Source organism: Bos taurus, chromosome 2 (assembly GCF_002263795.3).
Source record: "Bos taurus isolate L1 Dominette 01449 registration number 42190680 breed Hereford chromosome 2, ARS-UCD2.0, whole genome shotgun sequence".
NCBI lineage: Eukaryota > Metazoa > Chordata > Mammalia > Artiodactyla > Bovidae > Bos > Bos taurus.
This window is the reverse complement of record NC_037329.1, coordinates 43,549,003-43,567,720: the sequence shown is the minus strand read 5'-3', so window position 1 is coordinate 43,567,720 and position 18,718 is coordinate 43,549,003. Positions and strand designations below refer to the sequence as shown.

General features: G+C 42.8%; 1 protein-coding gene across 5 annotated transcripts in view; it reads left to right on the top strand.

Annotated features, from left to right (window-relative positions):
- Nucleotides 1-18,718, top strand: part of FMNL2 (formin like 2) — a 332,616-nt gene that overhangs the window by 298,977 nt on the left and 14,921 nt on the right. For all 5 annotated transcript variants that reach the window (NM_001206821.1, XM_010802031.3, XM_005202499.5 and 2 more), the window contains 10 exon segments: nt 369-479; nt 3,272-3,421; nt 5,397-5,498; nt 7,416-7,728; nt 8,067-8,279; nt 13,208-13,332; nt 13,896-14,098; nt 15,382-15,616; nt 16,675-16,743; nt 16,871-16,951. In NM_001206821.1, coding sequence (NP_001193750.1) covers nt 369-479; nt 3,272-3,421; nt 5,397-5,498; nt 7,416-7,728; nt 8,067-8,279; nt 13,208-13,332; nt 13,896-14,098; nt 15,382-15,616; nt 16,675-16,743; nt 16,871-16,951 — 1,602 coding nt within the window.

Here is an 18,718-nt window from a genome sequence, read left to right as displayed (position 1 = left end):
TAATTCTTTTTAAATTAATTAGCTTATTTTTAATTAGAGTGTAATTGCTTTATAATGTGTTACTTTCTGCTATACAGTGTGGATCAGCTATATGTATACATATACCCTCTTCTTCTTGAGCCTCCATCCCACCCTCCTAGGTCATCATGTAGCATCAAAGTGAGCTCCCCGTGCTATACAGGGACTTTTGCATTTTTAAAAATCGTAAATTTTTTTTTTATTGTAAAATATTTCTAAAGATCCAGTGAAACAAAGGAAAATCAAATTGGTAAATGAGCTTAGATTTGTGAAATTGAAAGTATATGCCTATGATTATGCTGAGAAAATGAGTTTGGACCTCTTCTAACCTGTTGGCAATTTTATTTCAGGTGGCCTCTATGCAGTTTATTAATATTGTAGTCCACTCAGTAGAAGACATGAATTTCAGAGTTCACCTCCAATATGAATTTACCAAATTAGGCCTGGATGAATACTTGGATGTAAGTATAGCTGTTAAGCTTTGGTTCTAAGATGAGACTTGATTTATGATGGACCCTCAAAGATGCACTTCCATAATGACCAAAGATCACCTAAGGCTCTATGCAGTCAGGTGTTGTAGTGCTAGTTAAAGGAACCTGTCTGAGCAATGTCATCTGTCAGGGAAGCTGGATCCATGCAGGTCTCCTGGGACTTGACACTGTCTTCTGTCAACAGCATTTAGTACCTCCTGGAGCCTTGGTGCAGCTCTCCTCTGCTTTTGAGCTCTGCCTGGGTCAAGTCTTGCTGCACCCTTCATCAGGTCTGTTGGGCACTGTGTGCTCTTAGTTACTCTAGGGACTCCATCTGGGCAGGGGGAGTCAAATGAAGGCTACCATAAAGTGATGAATAAATGCTTAGAGCATCAAAAAATAATGAGGAAATGGACACTAGAGACTTCCTTGTGTAGCTGTTAAATTCTGCTTAAAGTGTTTGTGGCTTTAGAAATTCTGCTTTTAGTTCTTAGGAGAAGAGAGAGCTTAAGTTTCTCTTTTTCTTGCTCCCTTGCAGAAGTGCTTAGCTGGTTCCCTGAAATTCTTCCCCTTAGGAACAAAGTTGATGTGAAAATCATAAATAGACTTAAGTAACTGTGTGTACACAGATGTCCTTTGACACAGGCAGTTTTGTTTTCCCTTCTGCTTAAGGAATGATTCACCTGAATTTGAAAGACTGCTGGCAATAGGGTAAGAATTGTTGACCTCAGTTTCAAGGCTGTTTCTAGAAATGAAGAAAATAGAAGTAATTCCCTTGGACATCTCCAGATTTCACCTGGAGAGTTCATTGTTGTTAAGGGTGAAGCCAGAGAACTACACTGATGGTACCCTCAGTTTATTGAAAGGTAGAATCGCTGAGTTGGTTACTCTTGAGCTCATGGCCTTATTTCTCAGACCAGCTAGGCTGCCCTTGAGTAGACTGGCCTAATGTTGTCTAAAGACTCCATTCAGGTTTGTTGTTGTTGCGTTGCTCAGTCATGTCCGACTCTTTGTGACCCCATGGACTGCAGCACACCAGGCTTCCCTGTCCTTGACCGTCTCCTGGGGTTTGCTCAAACTCATATGCATTGAGTTGATGATGCCATCCAAATATATTATACTCTGTTACCCCTTTTCCTCCTGCCTTCAATTTTCTCATCGGGTCTTTTCCAGTTAGTCAGCTCTAAGCATCAGGTGGCCAAAGTATTGGAGCTTCACCTTTAGCATCAGTCCTTCCAATGAATATTTAGGATTGATTTCCTTTAGGATTGACTGGTTTGGTCTCCTTGCTGTCCAAGGATCTTTCAAGTGTCTTCTTGAGCACCACAGTTCGAAAGCATCAATTCTGCATCACTCAGCTTTCTTTATGGTCCGACTCTCACATCCGTACATGACTACTCAGGTGGAGCTATGAAAGATTTCCATTGAAAAGTTTGTTTAAATTTCTTTCCTGTTAAAGACCCACTAATATATTTGACAGCACATTGTATTCAATAGTTTTTTCCTGCTTTGAACTATGGTTTGTCTATTCTCTTTCTCTGCATTCTTTGAGAGTAGCAATATTGTGAAAGTTGGGTATATTGCTAATGGTGTTTTGGGTTCAGTTTTGTGATGGCTGCACAGAGCTCATTTCAGGCTACAGAATATGACAGGTAGTGCCATCAGCACCTGTTACTCACTGTGAATCTTGTGAAGAATCCCACTAAGCTGCTGCTTCATTTCTTTTCTAGACTTTGCCCTTATTCAGAAATTTTTTTCTTTTTGTAAACTAAGATAGAACATATTCTCTTTGAGACAGCTAAGATGTAGAATTCTAGATTAGACCCAGGAGAAAAATCCATTTTCCTGAGACTTTATTTGTAGAGCAGAATTCCTCTTAAAAGTGTAAGATTATTTCCAAAACTCTGTTTCTCTAACTTCCTGGCTTGTTGGTGCTGAACCTTGATAGAGAGAAGTGGTTATAAGAGTAATGTAAGCATATAATGAATGCTTCATTAGTTTACAAAAACCCAGCCTTGAAAGTCACCATTATCTGTTCAGTAACTGTCTACTGGCATCATCCATGTGCCAGATATTATTGTAACCACTCACTTGCTCACTTGAATTATAGTACTTGTAAAAAAGATGGACTGATTTATTACTCGACCTCTAATTTTACCTTAGAGCTGGTTGACTTCCTTTGGGATGCCTGACCCTAGAATGCTGAGAATGGCAGAACGCTTCCTAATCTGTGCTTTGAGAGCCATGAGCTTCTCATGTTGGGCAAGTGTTTTAGTCATCTAATTATGGAGGATATGTTCAAGCAATTAGTGCCAAAATAGTCCCCAAGGCTAAGATACTCTATCAGTGTCTTTCCCGCCTCCCAACCTCACCCCCAACCAGAACTATCATCACTACCCAGGCAAGATACCACCCACTCTAATCTCTTCTACCACACAGACACCCCTTGGGGTTTATGTTACTTGTGACTGCTGTTCCCTTATGATTTTTCTATTATCTTGATTTCACCTGCATCAAAAATGTTTTACGTTGAAATATATCTGCATGGGAAATCTATCTACAGGAAGGATTAGGGGGAAATGTGTGTATATTTGGGAGAGGGTAAGCTCCAGAAAGTAATCTGATGATACCCTCTTAGATGATTACTCCAGAGTTCTCTTAAGGAGGATGAGATAGAAAACCCTCCCTTGGAAGGAACAAACAAAAATATGTAGGCTGTTGGGTAACTATGTTCTATTTGACAGTTATCCTAACACCATGTTCTCTTGCATTTTGTTTTTTAGAAGCTGAAGCACACGGAGAGTGACAAATTGCAGGTACAGATTCAGGCTTACCTGGACAACGTGTTTGATGTGGGAGCTCTTCTGGAAGATGCCGAAACCAAGAATGCAGCCTTGGAGAGGGTGGAGGAACTGGAAGAAAACATCTCTCATGTAACTACCTCTCAGAAAAGGAAAAATGGCTAACGTTTTGGCTAGGTGCAAAACAGAATAGATGTTAGCTTTTATGGCTTTTATGACAGCAAACAGAAGGATGGGGAGTCTAGGAATGAGCTGTAACTTGAGCTAGAAAGCAACCTGAAGCCATTCTGGGCTCTTTCAAAGAAGGCAGGTGTGTTACTTACAACTAAGTGAAACTCACTGCCTTGCCTTCATTCACTGCTCAGTTTTCTGCTGCATCCAGATTTCCCTTTTAGTTATGAGCACAGAAGCATTACAGGATGGTGTTAAAAAAAAAAAAAAAGAAGAAGATTGGCATTACCTGGGAGGAAATGCAATTCAAACATTTTGGTTTGGTGAAGTATTTTCTTCTGAACATGAGTACCTTGTACCAAACGTGTCCACGTAAGCCATGGACAGGCTGATCCAGTGACCTTATGATGTGGTTCTTCACTTTCCTGCTTCATGGGTCCTTAGGTTCTAAATAGATTCATCACAACAGTAGCATTTTCAAGGAAATCAGCAAATTTTCCCACATACCTATTTCTTTCAAGGAGTGTCCCCTCAGTATAATGAACAGGAATATGGTACTTCTTGAAAACCCAAACACTGTGAAGACCAGATTCTTTTGCTGAATTCTAATTGAAAGTGCCCTTGATTGTGAAATGAATTGTGTCTCTTTGGAGAGATGTGGTTTTTCCTCTCTGAACAATCCATTTATTTTCCCCTGCATTTCCTAGTATGTCTTCATATGTGTGTGCTCCATGTCATTTCCTTTTCCCCATCTGTCTGAAAAGGGGAATTTTCATGGCCAAGTTGCCAAGACCCCTCCCTTTATTAAGTGCTGTGCTGACTCAGTTGGCACCTGCTTAGGAAGAGAATTTACAGGCTCTTCCTTTTTCTTTTTTTCTTTTTGTCTCTTCTCTTAAAATATATATTGGTTTGGTCAAAAAGTTTGTTTGGGTTTTTCCATAAGATGTTCCAGGAAAACCCAAACGAACTTTTTGACCACCCCAATCTTGTATTCTTAACCTGGTCAGCAGTAAATCTCCACTCTCCCTCATCATCATTCCTCTCTGATTTTCTTTACTTGTTGTTATTCTCAGTGAGATGTAAGGAATCAGAAGTCACCCAATTTTAGAGCCTTATGTAGTAACTGTTGCATTGATGGCTCATCCCATCTTTCTCTGAAGCCTCAGCCAGCACTGCATGACCCTACTTAAATAACCTGCTATTGTAGTAACCACCTGTTTATTTGAACTACCCCTCCAAAATGACTTTTATTATTGAAATTCCCCAGTGACTCAGTGGGTAAAGAATCTGCCTGCCATGCAGGAGACACAGGAGACATGTGTTCAGTCCCTGGTTTGGAAGATCCTCTGGAGAAGGAAATGGCAACCCACTCCAGTATTCTTGCCTGGAGAATCCCATGGACAGAAGAGCCTGGTGGGCTACAGTCCATCGGGTCACAAAGAGTCAGACACGACTGAGCAACGAAGCATGTCAAAAATGTCTTCTATTTTGGGGATAATTTAGGTCAAAACAAGCAGTGGTATTTTTTTAACCGATAACTCAACAGAACCAACTTTTCTCAGTCAACAGTTTTCAGAACTTTTGCCTAATAGCCCTTTCTTAGGGAGGGAAAGGTGACCAGTCCACCTCCCTCACCCACTATTCTCTGCCCTTGCTGGCCCCTGCAGGAATGGAGATTGACACATTATGTATGTGGAAGCACTAAGGAGCTGACACATGAGTTTTGTTAAGGGTCCCTTCTAAATGAATTCCTGTTAGAAACAAGTTTGTATTCAGGCCCATCTTATAAATATTAACAATTTCAGAAAACGACTTGGGGTACACGTGCAGGACTCTGAGGGGCACCTCATGTCTCTGAGCTCTGCTTTCTGAAAACCGATGACCTGGTCAGAATGATCCTGTGTCATGACACATCTTTCCTTTTGAAACTTGACAGTTGTCGGAAAAACTGCAGGATACAGAGAATGAAGCCATGTCTAAGATTGTGGAACTGGAAAAGCAGCTCATGCAGAGGAACAAGGAGCTGGATGTTGTTCGAGTAAGTGTGATGGTGGCAGCTGCCCCAGATGGGCATTGTCAGGAACCAGCTCTGGCTTTAACCCAGTAGACAGAACCCAGATGTGGTCATGGGCTTCCCAGGTGGCACCAGTGGTAAAGAACCTGCCTGCCAATGCAGGAGACATGGGTACAGTTCCTGGGTTGGAAAGATCCCCAGGAGAAGGAAATGGCAATCCACTCCATTATTCTTGCCTGGAGAATCCCATGGACAAGGTAGCCTGGTGGGCTACAGTCCACAGGGTTGCAAAGAGTTGCATATGACTGAAGCGACTTAGCATGCTCACGTACATGGTCACGGCAGAGGGATGCCTGGATGTAGCATATTTGCTGGAAGCATTTCAGAGGTGAAACTTGAAAGTAACTCATAGTGAGAGTATGTCTTCATATTTGTGTGCAGTCATATACTAGGGGTTCACTAGTTTCTTATCACAGGTTTTGGGAGCAACAATGTTTTCCCATCTGGACAAGTCTGAGTGGATTCTGTGGATCACCCATTTGGTTGAAAAGAAAAACAGCATGGATTTAATTCATGCCACTTATTTATTTTTATTAGACCTTGAGCTTCTTTGTATTTCTTTGCTTTGCTTCTGCTTGAAACCAGATTTGGTGGTTGCCTTGGAAACAGTGAAATCACAACACAGGCAAGACCTCCTGGCATTTACCAAAAAAGAAAAAGAAAGAAAAAAGGCAAAAGTAAAATCAATCCATTTTATTATCAGATAATCCCAGCTATTTTGTTTGGCTTTAGCATTGTTTTTATTTACAGGTCAGGTATTTATGGGGTACCATCCATGTGTTTGAACATAAAAACACCAAAATGGCTGGAAGGCTTTTAGGCAAATGGCTGGCTTTTATGCCCCCGTTAATGACATGGCATATTTTATGCGATGGTTATCATGTCTACGTGCATTGCTTGATATTCTGACAGGTCCTACAGTTAACTCTAGGAAATTTGTTTTCTGGCACACCATGGAGACAAAGTTGTAGCATATGGACTCAATTCAAGTTCAGACTCTCAGATTATTAATAATAGACAGGGTGTGAAGAATGTTTCCCTGCCTGCTAGAGGTTTGTGGTGAGAGATCACGTGTGTCAGGCCCAGAGAGTGAGTTCCATAAAATCCTTTCACTGGAGCCTCTGTGGGCCCCTTAGAAAAGGAACCAGGACAGCCTTTGAATTAAAAGTCGTGACTTCTTTGTTTTCTGCTAAGAACCTAGACAGAAATAAGTAATTAGTGGAGGGCAGCACTGGAATGTTTTGTTAACTGCATTACCAAAGCCAAAATGTTACAACAATTGCTGTCCTGGACTGAGCTTGGTCAAGGGGGCATTGCGAAGGCCAGAGATATCCATTCAAAACAGTCAGCCCCTGGTTATTCATGAGTGGATTATTCCATGATTTGCAGATTTTTAATCCCAGTCTGACTTCTATCCAAGTCTGATATAGGGACCTTTTGTCTGCTGTTAGCTGATATGTATCTAGGAGTTACAGTTAAATTTTAACAGAACTAAAAGGAAAACATGCTGTATTATCAGAATACCCTCAGGATATTCCCAAGTCAACTATAAAATTATTTTTGGATTACCTCTGCCCTTTTCCTCTTCACCTGTGGGGAAAACTGACTTAGCTATATTTACTAAAGGAAAGAACTACGTTAACAGTAACAATTGCTAGAACGCATGTATTGCATGCATTACCAGTGAACAGTTGATAACAATGAGACTTGATAGGTTCTGGCCAAATTCCATAGACTTTCTATATATATAAGTATCCTTTTTCTTTCTTCTGCTGCTTTTTTTTTTTTTTTCCATTTTCTTTACCTTCAATTTGCCAATCTAATGGTAATACGTATGGATGTCACGTGAAGACAAACTCTTGACCATGGCCTCTTTTGCAGGAAATCTACAAAGATGCAAATACCCAGGTTCACACATTAAGGAAAATGGTCAAAGAGAAAGAAGAAGCCATTCAAAGACAGTCTACCCTAGAAAAAAAGATTCATGAGCTGGAGAAACAAGGGACCATTAAAATTCAGAAGAAAGGGGATGGGGACATCGCCATACTCCCTGTCGTGGCTTCTGGCACATTGCCCACAGGGTCCGAAGTGGCGGTGGGTAACTTCGTGGGACCAGTAATGGGGGCCCCCTCCTCGGGACCCTTGCCTCCTCCTCCCCCACCACTACCTCTGTCGTCAGATGCACCTGAAGCTGGTAAGAAGCCTTGGCAGGAGAACTGAGGTCGTACTGGGATATTTGTATTTCTTCTTTTACCTACTGTTAATTTATGTCCTCTGTCTGCTCTTGTTTGCATGCTCTTGTATTTATTTTTAAAAACTGTTTACATTTTGAGATTAAAGTTGTAAGTCTTTCATTTCGTATGTTGTAGAATACTCCCCATTTGTCACTGAGGACATTTTGTAATCTGGAAAAAAAAAAAGCATTTATCCTTTTCAGTGTTTTGTTTTCAGTTACTTTATGTACACACGGCATGTTGCAGGAGAAACCATTCCTCTGTTTTAAAAGCCCATTTGTTTCTTTTCTTTTGCCAGTGCAAAATGGCCCAGCAACACCACCTGTACCACCCCCGCCCCCGCCTCCGCCTCCTCCCCCGCCCCCTCCTCCACCTCCTCCCCCGCCCCCTCTCCCAGGTCCTGCAGCTGAGACCCTGCCTGCTCCTCCCTTACCACCCCCACCTCCTCCTTCTGCACCCCCGCTGCCTGGGACGTCTTCACCCACAGTGGTTTTCAACTCAGGATTAGCAGGTAAGAGCACAGAATTAAGAACCAGATACTTAACACGGAGAGTCGATTGTCTTACCTCCAGAGAGTTAGAGGCATTCTTTTCAATTCCAGGTCTCTTCTAAAATCACGTGTTTGCTCTTAATGTAAGACCATTTCCGCTAATATAGCCACTAGAGGGGAAATTGTCACTCAGGGGTGGCATTTTTCTCTCAATAGCCTTTGTTGTGGAAGTTCCAATCTCCTGCTGTCTTCCCACCTTCTCTCTCTCCACCTAGAGAAGGGAAAAGAGACAGGTTACCTTCTTAGGGATCTTTAGGGGCTCAGGAAACAGGACCATCCAAGCTCTGACACGGCATGTGTGCTTCCAGTGCTTACGGCTCTTTTCTTTGAAGGTATTTTCAGTGGCATCTGCGAAAGAGGAAGATGCCTTTCTGTGTAACTGTCTGATGTGGGCTTCCAGGCATTTCTTCTGAGCATTTGAGGACATCACAATTCATTATAGTGAAATTAAGCTTTGAAGGGAAATGTCCCACGAGCAGTATCTTCTTGCCTTGAGATGCTTCCTGTTGATGCACGGGGTGCTCCTGCTGCCAGGACAGGGTGTGGATTTCCTCCCCCATCACAAGTAAGGCCGGGCCGGTGTGGCTTGAGAGAAGGAAAATTGCTCTAATGTCTTGAAATCTTAAGTTCTTATTTTTGACTCATGAAAAGGAATTTTTACTCTTTTCTAAAATACTGCAAGCTGTTTTCCCAGTCAGAGCGTTTTCCCTGCCATTTGGAATTGCTCTGAGCGTTGTGGAGCCATCCCTTTACCACTGGATAGTTCTGGTTCCTCATCCGTTTCAGTCCCTTCGTGAGGTCTCTTATTTCCAATGAACTAGCACTCTAGTGGTCTCATTTCCAAGGCTGCAGTGGTTTTCAGAGCCTTTCGCCCCAAGTCTAAATGATAGTCTTAATTATAGGCGATCTCCTAGCCTCCCTCTCTTAGCCTGCCTGTGCCATCGGCAGCTGGACTGGCCGGTCATTAAGACTAATTCATCCTAGTGACTAAAGCCCTTTTCAACACCAGCAAACCACCCATAACAAACTTGTTCTACATCAAATCTGTGGTGTTTACTTCCACCCCTGTTCATATAAAACTGTCATGCAAGATGCCTGTTCAAAGTCGTGTTGACAGTAAACCAGTGACTTTTTTCAACCTTTGAAGATCTTCCTCGTCTGCTGCTTTCTTGTAGAACTTTTATGGCTTCTGAAGGACAAAAGTTAAAGGAGTGTCACAGTGAGACTGTTGGATTTTGAAACACGAGCAAACAGAAAACCTCTTAAGGAACCGCAGGAGTCTATTCCATCAACAGGCTGTTTTCAGTGCTGTTGTGGAAGCTTGTCGTTGTCGTGCGCACCCAGGCCCGGGGATGAGTGCACCAGGAGCGCTCACCGTGAGATGTGTCACCCCGGCGTCGCTCCTTTGGTTCTGCTTCTTTCTCTCTGGCAGAACCTAATGTGCATACACCCTCCACTTCCATTCACCTGGGCTCCGACTTGTACCTCTGAACTGCCATGGCCGAGAGAAGAGCCAAGAGGCTGAGGTGCGCAGGTCCAGGGCTCCCTGCTGAATGAGTCTTGGCCTCTCAGGTTAAATGTTTTGCCTGGGTTCTTCCTCCTGCCTCATCTTTGCAATTTGTTGGATCTGTTGATTTGCCTCAGTTTTACAGTGAGACTCTGTGTTCAGCTGATCATTCACGGCTCCTGCCAGGGTTGCTGCATTTGGAGGTTGTCCCCTTCTTGTGCAGTTTGAAGGACTGGATGTGGAACTGAAGAAACTCCTCTTTAGTGCCATGAACATCCACTAAACAGCTATAAGATGTTCTGTTTATCAAGACGTAAGGATTATGAGATCCTTATGAGTCTTTGATAGCTTGGGATCAGGCAGTTTCTACAAAGCCTTTAATCTCTTTTCATTACTCGGCCTTAATTTGACCATTAATACTTAGTGGTTGTAGCCCATTTTGTGGGCTGCTTTGGGCTACTGGCCGCTTTGCCATTGTGTTCAGTAACACGCTCTTTCTGAAACCAGGAGGTCAGACAGAATCAGGATGTCCCCGTAGAGCCAAGAGACAGCTGAGATGACTTGCCAAGGACTCCCAGGAAGCCAGAGACCTGTGACATCATTAGGCTCCTGGATCTACAGGCAACTGGATGTCTTAGTTCTTTAGTAGGCAATCAGCAAATATGTTCTTGGCGACCAAGTCAGGGGACCAGGAGGAGGTCCCTAAGTTTATCTTGTTGATTTTTCTTTGCATTTTATAGAGAAAGTATTATTAGTGTGAAGCATGCATTCAAAGTGTAAGGCATGGCTCCTGAAATCTGTTGGATCAATCTGGTTCCTGTTTCTCGGTCAGATCATTGATGACAGGCCTTTGGGTAATCTTTAACCTTTGCTGTCTCTTTGGAAGAATGTGTTTTCGAACTTCACAATGAGAATTGGGAGTTCAGCTGATTATATTTTTTGTTAAAAAAAATTGTTAAGATCTTATGGAATACCTGGTACCAGGTCAATATGGATGTTTGGGACCACTGTAATGAAATCATCTTTTCCTCTCTTCTAAAAAAGAATTGTTTAAAAAAAAAAAAACAGTAAGGGTGTCTTTAAGGCAGGCCTGAATGGAAATGAATTTTTGGCTCTGCGCTGCCTGGTGAAATGTGTCCCAGAAGTGTGGAATTCTCTGCTAAGAGTATGTGAACTGCTGAGCCGCTGGATGCTAACCATATCTAATTTTTTTTTCTGTATTTTCTTTGTTCTCTCTGCTTCCACAAAAGACGGGCCCATCAAGCTTTTCTGTAGGTTGCTCCTCCCTGAGTGTGTTGAGTGTCTGCCATGTGTCCCCGTGGGTCACACTGTGCCGTGACATCCCCCCATCTCCCATCGAGCCATTGCATTTGCTCTGTGTCCGTGGGGAGGCGCGGTGCTGGCTGGCAGTTGTGGTTCCAGGGCTACCCGTGTTTTAGTTGAACCTGTAAAAGAGGTTATGGCCCATTAGGCAGACATCCTGGACTTCAGGCACCATGTTCCTTTCTCCTTGGACAGAGGACTGTTTTCTAGTTTTATTTTCATAGTTGGATCTCAGGGCCTCAACTCCGGAAGGGTTTTAGATTTATCCTGAGGGAGAGAAACAAGCTCCTCCCCAGAAGAAGGGCAAGCTGGGTGCTGGGCATCCCCTCCACCTGGGGCCCAACTGTCTCCACAGAACACCACCACTCCCCACCCCACCCCTAACACACAGCCACTTTCTAGAGCCAGAACACTGGGAGCACGATGCACATGGTCACCTAATGACCCCTCCTCTGCTAACCTCATCCCCCTTCCCCAACTCCTCAGGGTCTCTTTCTGAAGAGAACATTTTTTTCGCCTGTGCTCTGATCTCAGGCTTATTCCTAATCTTGCTGAAAGAGATAGAAGTGGGATGGCTGCCCATGGAGTGACTTGTAGGGAGTGTCCTGTGGCCTGGAGGGATGATGGGAACAGGTGATGCTGACCTGGCCGCCTCAGGTTATGACAGGAAGGTGCAACCTGCCCCCCAACCCCTACCTCTTCTCCCTGAACTTTGTTGAGGCGCCAGACTAGAGGAAGTGCTGGTCCTTCGTCCCCTGGCAGACATGGTTCTTCCTGGGCAGCACTGACAAACACGGTCAGCAGCAGGCAGTGGGGGCTAAGGTGTCGCATCTGGGGGTGGACGGCCTGGTTGGCGAAAGCTGTGTTTCTGTATCCCTGCATGCTTCTGTGTGGATCTGTCAGATGACATTCCTGCTGTTTCCGTGGCCTTCGTAACTCTGGAGGAACGAGAGGCACTGTCTGTCCCCCTTATTGCAGTCAGGCGGGCAGCCAGGTAAAAGCCCACTTGTGTGTTACGTTTCTTTTATTCTGCACTGACTGAACTTCTTCTTCTCCCTCTCTTCCCACGTAGTGTGGTGTGCATCCTGAGACAGACTTGGAAGGTGAATATTCATAGCTAGTTGGTTTAGGAAGACGTCTTTATGTTCTGCAGTTAATTTATGGACTTTTTAGTGGATTATCTTTTTGAGCTTATTTCCCCAAAGTAAGAGGAGTTAGCACCCCTCCGCCCCCATCCCCTCAGAGATAGAACCCTTTCTATTAAGAGGTTTCCAGTGTTTTTGATGAGTGCATTCTTACCTTCTAGTTGCAGGTAGCTGACTCCTGGGGAGACGTTGCTCCTTGAAAGAGGGGGCAGAGACTGCAGCCCTTTTCACAAAAGCAACGCAAACCCCCATTTCTAAGTACCCTTTTTGTCTTCTTACACATTTTCTGTTTGTGGACTTGCACAGCCCTTAGTCTGTTTGGAATAACTCAGCAGCCAGTATAATCCCTTTGGAATCATCCGTAGGGTTGTGTTGCTGTGGCTGAAAGGCAGCCTTCTGGACCTTTCATTCCTCGTGGTTTAGGCAGATACTATCTGCAGCCTCTGATCATCACTGAAGATTTTTCTTTTTTTAAAATAAATGTTCAAGAGCCAGAAATTTAGGATGTCAAAATTACACTCACGTTCATGCATGTCAAACCAAGTGACACAGGGTATTTGCCCTCTCTGCTATCAAGTAACATGAAGAATAATTTTTACTCCCCGACACTTTGTGCTAAGCATTGTCTTGACACTGTGACTATTTCAGCCATCCAGTTGCCTACGTTAAAACAATAAATACAAGTAAAAAGCCCAGGGTTTAGGCCTCTTTAGCGCGCTCTTGTATCAGTCAGCCAAATGAAGACCTCAGGTTGCTCTGCCCAAAGCGTTGTATGACATTTTCCATTTTAAAAACATCTGGCCACCTCTTGCCAGTCTTCCTCCAGGGTTAGAGTGTCATCTGCAAGGACTGTTGTCTGATTGTTCTCAAGGGTCTTGGTGGAATCTTCATTGCATTCTCTTTGACCTCTGTAGCTGTGAAAATTAAGAAGCCAATCAAGACGAAATTCAGAATGCCAGTTTTTAACTGGGTTGCCCTGAAGCCAAACCAGATCAATGGCACAGTCTTCAACGAAATTGATGACGAACGAATTCTGGAGGTATCTTTCTCATTGGTTAGAAACAAGGGACCTTCTCTGTGCAGCAAAGCCAGGATGGCTGCTGTGTTAACCGGAACATTTCAAAAAGCTAGTGTTTTAAGTGTCTCGATATAAGAGAAGAAAAGGAGAATAAAATTGAATGCTCTTTTATAAGGTGGTTCTAAAACTGTGTTTAACAAGTGACATTAAAATGGAATAGTTTTGAACATATTCACTGTATGTGACAAGAGACACAATCTCTGCCCTTAATTTATAAAAGGGCATAAAAACCTTTTATTGAACTGTAAATAAAAAAGGACTCAATAATCACACCCACTAGTTGGTTTGGTGGATAGCTTTGGTCTGTGCTGGCCGTCCCTACAAGCCAGTAATTGAAAGGCAGTTGAATTAACTGGTTGGAATCAGTTGTCCAAATAGTGAAATAGAGTTAAGCCATGGCCAAAAACAAGTTTTATACTTGGTAGAAAAAGTAACCCTTTTGATGCTTAAGAGACTCTCCAAATTGTGGCTTCCTGACTTCGTTTTTAAGTATAATCTAATTTGCTTATCCCTCTCCACCCCAGGATTTAAATGTGGATGAATTTGAGGAAATATTTAAGACAAAAGCCCAAGGTCCTGCCATTGATCTTTCTTCAAGCAAACAGAAGATAACACAGAAAGGATCGAATAAAGTGACATTACTAGAAGCAAATAGGGCTAAAAATCTTGCCATCACTTTAAGGAAAGCTGGAAAGACTGCTGAAGAGATATGTAAAGCTATTCATGTGTAAGTTCAGGGCATTCAGGAGGATTATATCCTAGTAAATTTAGGATAAAATGATGGACCAGAAATGGCCCATGGGGGTGCCGTATTAGAATGAGTAGTTGTCTTATAAGAACAACAATTGGATCGTGACATCATTTATTATCTTGGTCTGCTCTCTTATATATGCCGACAGCAACACTTACATAAAAGGAAAGTTGAGGGAAGTATTGCAGATGATAAGAAAAGGGAGAAAATGTCACTTTCTGTGGAGTATCTGAATTTTATCCAGATTTGCTGAGTATAAATTTGATGGCATTTGTGGAATGATTCAACTCAATGCCAGATGCAAATAGGATACAGATGCATATTTTAATTCATAACAATAGGAATGTGATTCCTGTTGCTGCTTAGCACTTTCCGACCATTTTAAACCAAGTTTAGTTCTTTTTTTCTTTTTTTAAATCCGTGAACTGCAGAGATGGCATTGGTTTTATTTACTCTTCTGTGAGAAGAATCTTTCTACTCTTTCACTTGTGGTAACTTTCAAATATAATAAGGATGTTATTAGATGTTTTAGGAACTAATTTGTCATTGATGTTCTGTAAATTTTGATCAGAGATTCTGTTTTGATTTCTGGTGCTGAAAGCTAATATGCATTATGGTTTTTAATCTATATTTATTTTGCTTGTCATGATTAAATGTAATTCTGTTGTTTTGCTGAACAGAGTTTGTCCAGAGAATAAAACAGAGGTTGTAGCACATACTTCTTTAGTTCACATTGAGCATATGTCCACAAAGAGCTGGTATTCTTTAAACGGATGTAAGCATTTAAGCAAAACATCCATTTATTATAGGCATTTGGATGCATTTTTCCTAAACACAAGGAAAAATATCCCAGACTTGCTGATCTAATTGAAATCGTTTACAGAGTTCATCAGATATTCTGTAATCGTGCGTATAATTTGTATCTCTTTAATTAGTAGGATTTCACATGCCTAAAAAAGGTCCTTGAACCACTTAACCACCAGACGTTCAGCCTTCCTTCTGCTTTTTCCTACTGCCATTTATTGCTGGTTTCCAGAGGCTTGGGCTACTGATAGCCTGAAAACTGAGTGTGGCGGTCGTGGTCCAGGTTTCCAGGAAGGACCAGTGAAGGTCCCTGATGCACAGTCAGGAGCCAGCTCCCGGGGGCATGTGCACGTCTGTAGACATGAGCCTGCTGTAAACATCAGCTCATCCATGAGCTGGACCAGATGGGAAGGAGGTTCTCTCTCTAACACTGGCATGTCCACTTCTGTCTTCAGATTTGACTTGAAGACCTTGCCTGTAGACTTTGTAGAATGTTTGATGAGGTTCTTGCCAACTGAGAATGAGGTGAAAGTGCTTCGGCTCTATGAGCGGGAACGGAAGCCCCTGGAAAACCTGTCGGATGAAGACCGGTTCATGATGCAGTTTAGTAAAATTGAGAGGCTCATGCAGAAGATGACCATCATGGCCTTCATCGGGAACTTCACTGAAAGCATTCAGATGCTGACTCCTGTGAGTGGCCCGGCTCTGGCGAGGGCATGGAGGGGTACAAAGAGAGAGAATTTTTTGTTGTTTTCTTTTATGGTTCTCGCAGAATTGCACTTCATGTCATGGACTCTAAGATGCTTTCCCAGAACTTTCAAGATGGCATTTTTATTTTCGCCATCTTTTTCTCCCTGTATATGCCAAGTAAATTTTGAAAACAGTGAATTTCCCTATTCCATGTGGCTGTTCCCCCCAGAGAATGCCATTTCCTGTGTCTGCAAATGTCCTTTGGATTTTAAATGACACTTCAATACAGAGAACAAGGAAAATCATTTTCTCAAATTTGGTTCCCTCCTCAAAGTACCAGTCCTCTGGCTGGGGTTAGCAAGATTGAAAATGTAACTTCATTTCTAAAAATGATCTCATATCTTTAGTGAACAGGCTTATTGGCTTTCATTGGAAGCATTAAATTTGCCATGGGAGTCTTCTTCCTTGGAAGTTTGTTACAATACACTGTGGTGATGTAGAAATAATAGCCAGCCATCTCTTATTCCTTTGTGTTAAGCTGGTAGAGGCTTACGAATATCATAAATAGTTCTTTCCCAGTTCTGTTTCTAAATAAATGTTTGTTAATTGCTGATTATAGTAGCATGTATTCTGAGAATTTTTGCACAGTGATGGTATTTCTTTGCTATTTTGTTGTGTTCTTGTTCTTGGCTAGCTCCATTGATTTAAAAATATGAATTGTATTACATGATTACAGATGGTGGGCAAGGAATTGAATTCTATTGAAAGACACTGTTGACTCCTAACTCTTAAGTCTCATTGCTTACAGATTTTATGATAATCATAATGCTTCCTATTTAGAGAAGAGCTTACATGTGATGCTATAGTTATTTAAGACCTAGCAGGACAACTTAAATTTGTTATGTTTAGGAAAAAATAGAATCTCAGCATTAAGGCTCTAAGTTCTAAATGAAGGCCTATTTTCTTCTGTGTTAATTTTTAGTTTTCAGTTAGAGTTCCCCATTTTTAACGTGTCTTTCCCCCCCCCGCCTTCTTCTTTCCTTTGACTTGGAATCTAGCAACTGCACTCAATTATAGCAGCATCTGTCTCAATAAAGTCGTCCCAAAAACTCAAGAAAATCCTGGAGGCAAGTGAAGTTTTCCTTTCATGTATTATGCACGTATGGAAGAGCTGACTTGTCAGTTGCATTCCTCGGCTGGGGAATGCCTGAGATGCTATCCTGATGGGCTAATCTTTTCTCTTGTTCTTTACAGATCATCTTGGCCCTTGGAAACTATATGAATAGCAGTAAACGAGGAGCAGTTTATGGATTTAAACTTCAGAGTTTAGATCTGGTGAGTGGGATAAAAGAAATACAAGAGTTATATGAGAGATGAAACAGCTGGCAAAGATTAAACCCTGGAGCAGAGAGGTTCTGCTCCGGGAAGTGGGGTGGGATATTTTGATGAAGATTCTCTGCTAGTGGGAGGATCAGTTGGTACAAATTTTCTGAAACACCATTTGGCAGCAGGCACTTCAAACGAATAATACCTTGTGACTCAGTATTTCCATTTTTAGGACTCCTTCCTCAGGAGTCAGAAGTATGGATTCTGTTATTTTATTTATAATTGCAAACAATTAGCAACAATGTAATGGAGAAGGCAATGGCACCCCACTCCAGTACTCGTGCCTGGAAAATCCCATGGACGGAGGAGCCTGGTGGGCTACAGTCCACGGAGTCACTAAGAGTCGGACATGACTGAGCGACTTCACTTCACTTTTTGCTTTCATGCATTGGAGAAGGAAATGGCAACCCACTCCAGTGTTCTTGCCTGGAGAATCCCAGGGATGGGGGACCCTGGTGGGCTGCCGTCTATGGGGTCACACAGAGTGGGACACGACTGAAGCAATTTAGCAGCAGCAGCAGCAACAATGTAAAGATTGGAAATGATTAAATATGCTGTAATAATAGTTGATCCAATGAGCTCTCCTTCAAGTGTAAGAATATTTGTGAAGAGTTTTCAAAGGAATAGATAATTTGGTGTTTGGGAAAGAAAGAGTATAAGTTGTCTATACAGTTTGATTTTTAACTAAGTAAAATACGGAAGGAAAAACCGAATGGAAGTAGGTCAGGTATTAACAGAGAGGTTGAATGGAATTAGGAAATTCTTTAGAGCTTCTTATTTTTATTTTTCTATGTTGTCTAAAAAAAAAAAAAATTTTTTTTTCCCTTCTTGGATGGAGAAGGGTGCTCTGCTTTTCAGTCACCTGACTTGTGTGAATAGCACTAGAGAAAATGCTCTGTGGAGCCCTGTCGCCCAGGCTGTATCAGTTCAGTTCAGTCGCTCAGTCGTGTCTGACTCTTTGCGACCCCATGAATCGCAGCACACCAGGCCTCCCTGTCCATCACCAGCTCCTGGAGTTCACTCAGACTCGCGTCCATCGAGTCAGTGATGCCATCCAGCCATCTCATCCTCTGTCGTCCCCTTCTCCTCCTGCCCCCAATCCCTCCCAGCATCAGGGTCTTTTCCAATGAGTCAACTCTTTGCATGAGGTGGCCAAAGTACTGGAGTTTCAGCTTTAGCATCATTCCTTCCAAAGAAATCCCAGGGCTGATCTCCTTCAGAATGGACTGGTTGAATCTCCTTGTAGTCCAAGGGACTCGCAAGAGTCTTTTCCAACACCACAGTTCAAAAGCATCAATTCTTCGGCGCTCAGCCTTCTTCACAGTCCAACTCTCACATCCAGGCTGTATGGGGTACTGTGATTTCACAGGAGCCTACGGGGCAGCGGGTGGAGTCCCTGACCCGGGGCTATGCGGTTATTTGATAGGGAGTGTGTATTAAATCTCAGTTCTGGCCCCTAGGAGGCCATGGTCCAGTAAGCACGTCTGCTTTGGGTTGGTAAATAAAAGCGGCCAAGTGGGATGTGAGGACTGTGGGGAAAGGGCCTCTGCCTGCCAGGGCGCACCTGTACTCACCTGCCAGTTCCAGCCTGAATCCCACTCTGGCCTTCACTTGGGGAGCAGAGCCTGGAGTCTTGCTGCTTAAGCGGCGGGGAGGCGGTGGGGTGGATGGGGACGAGGAGTTCCGGTGAGGAGAGAAACGTGAACGGCTCTCATG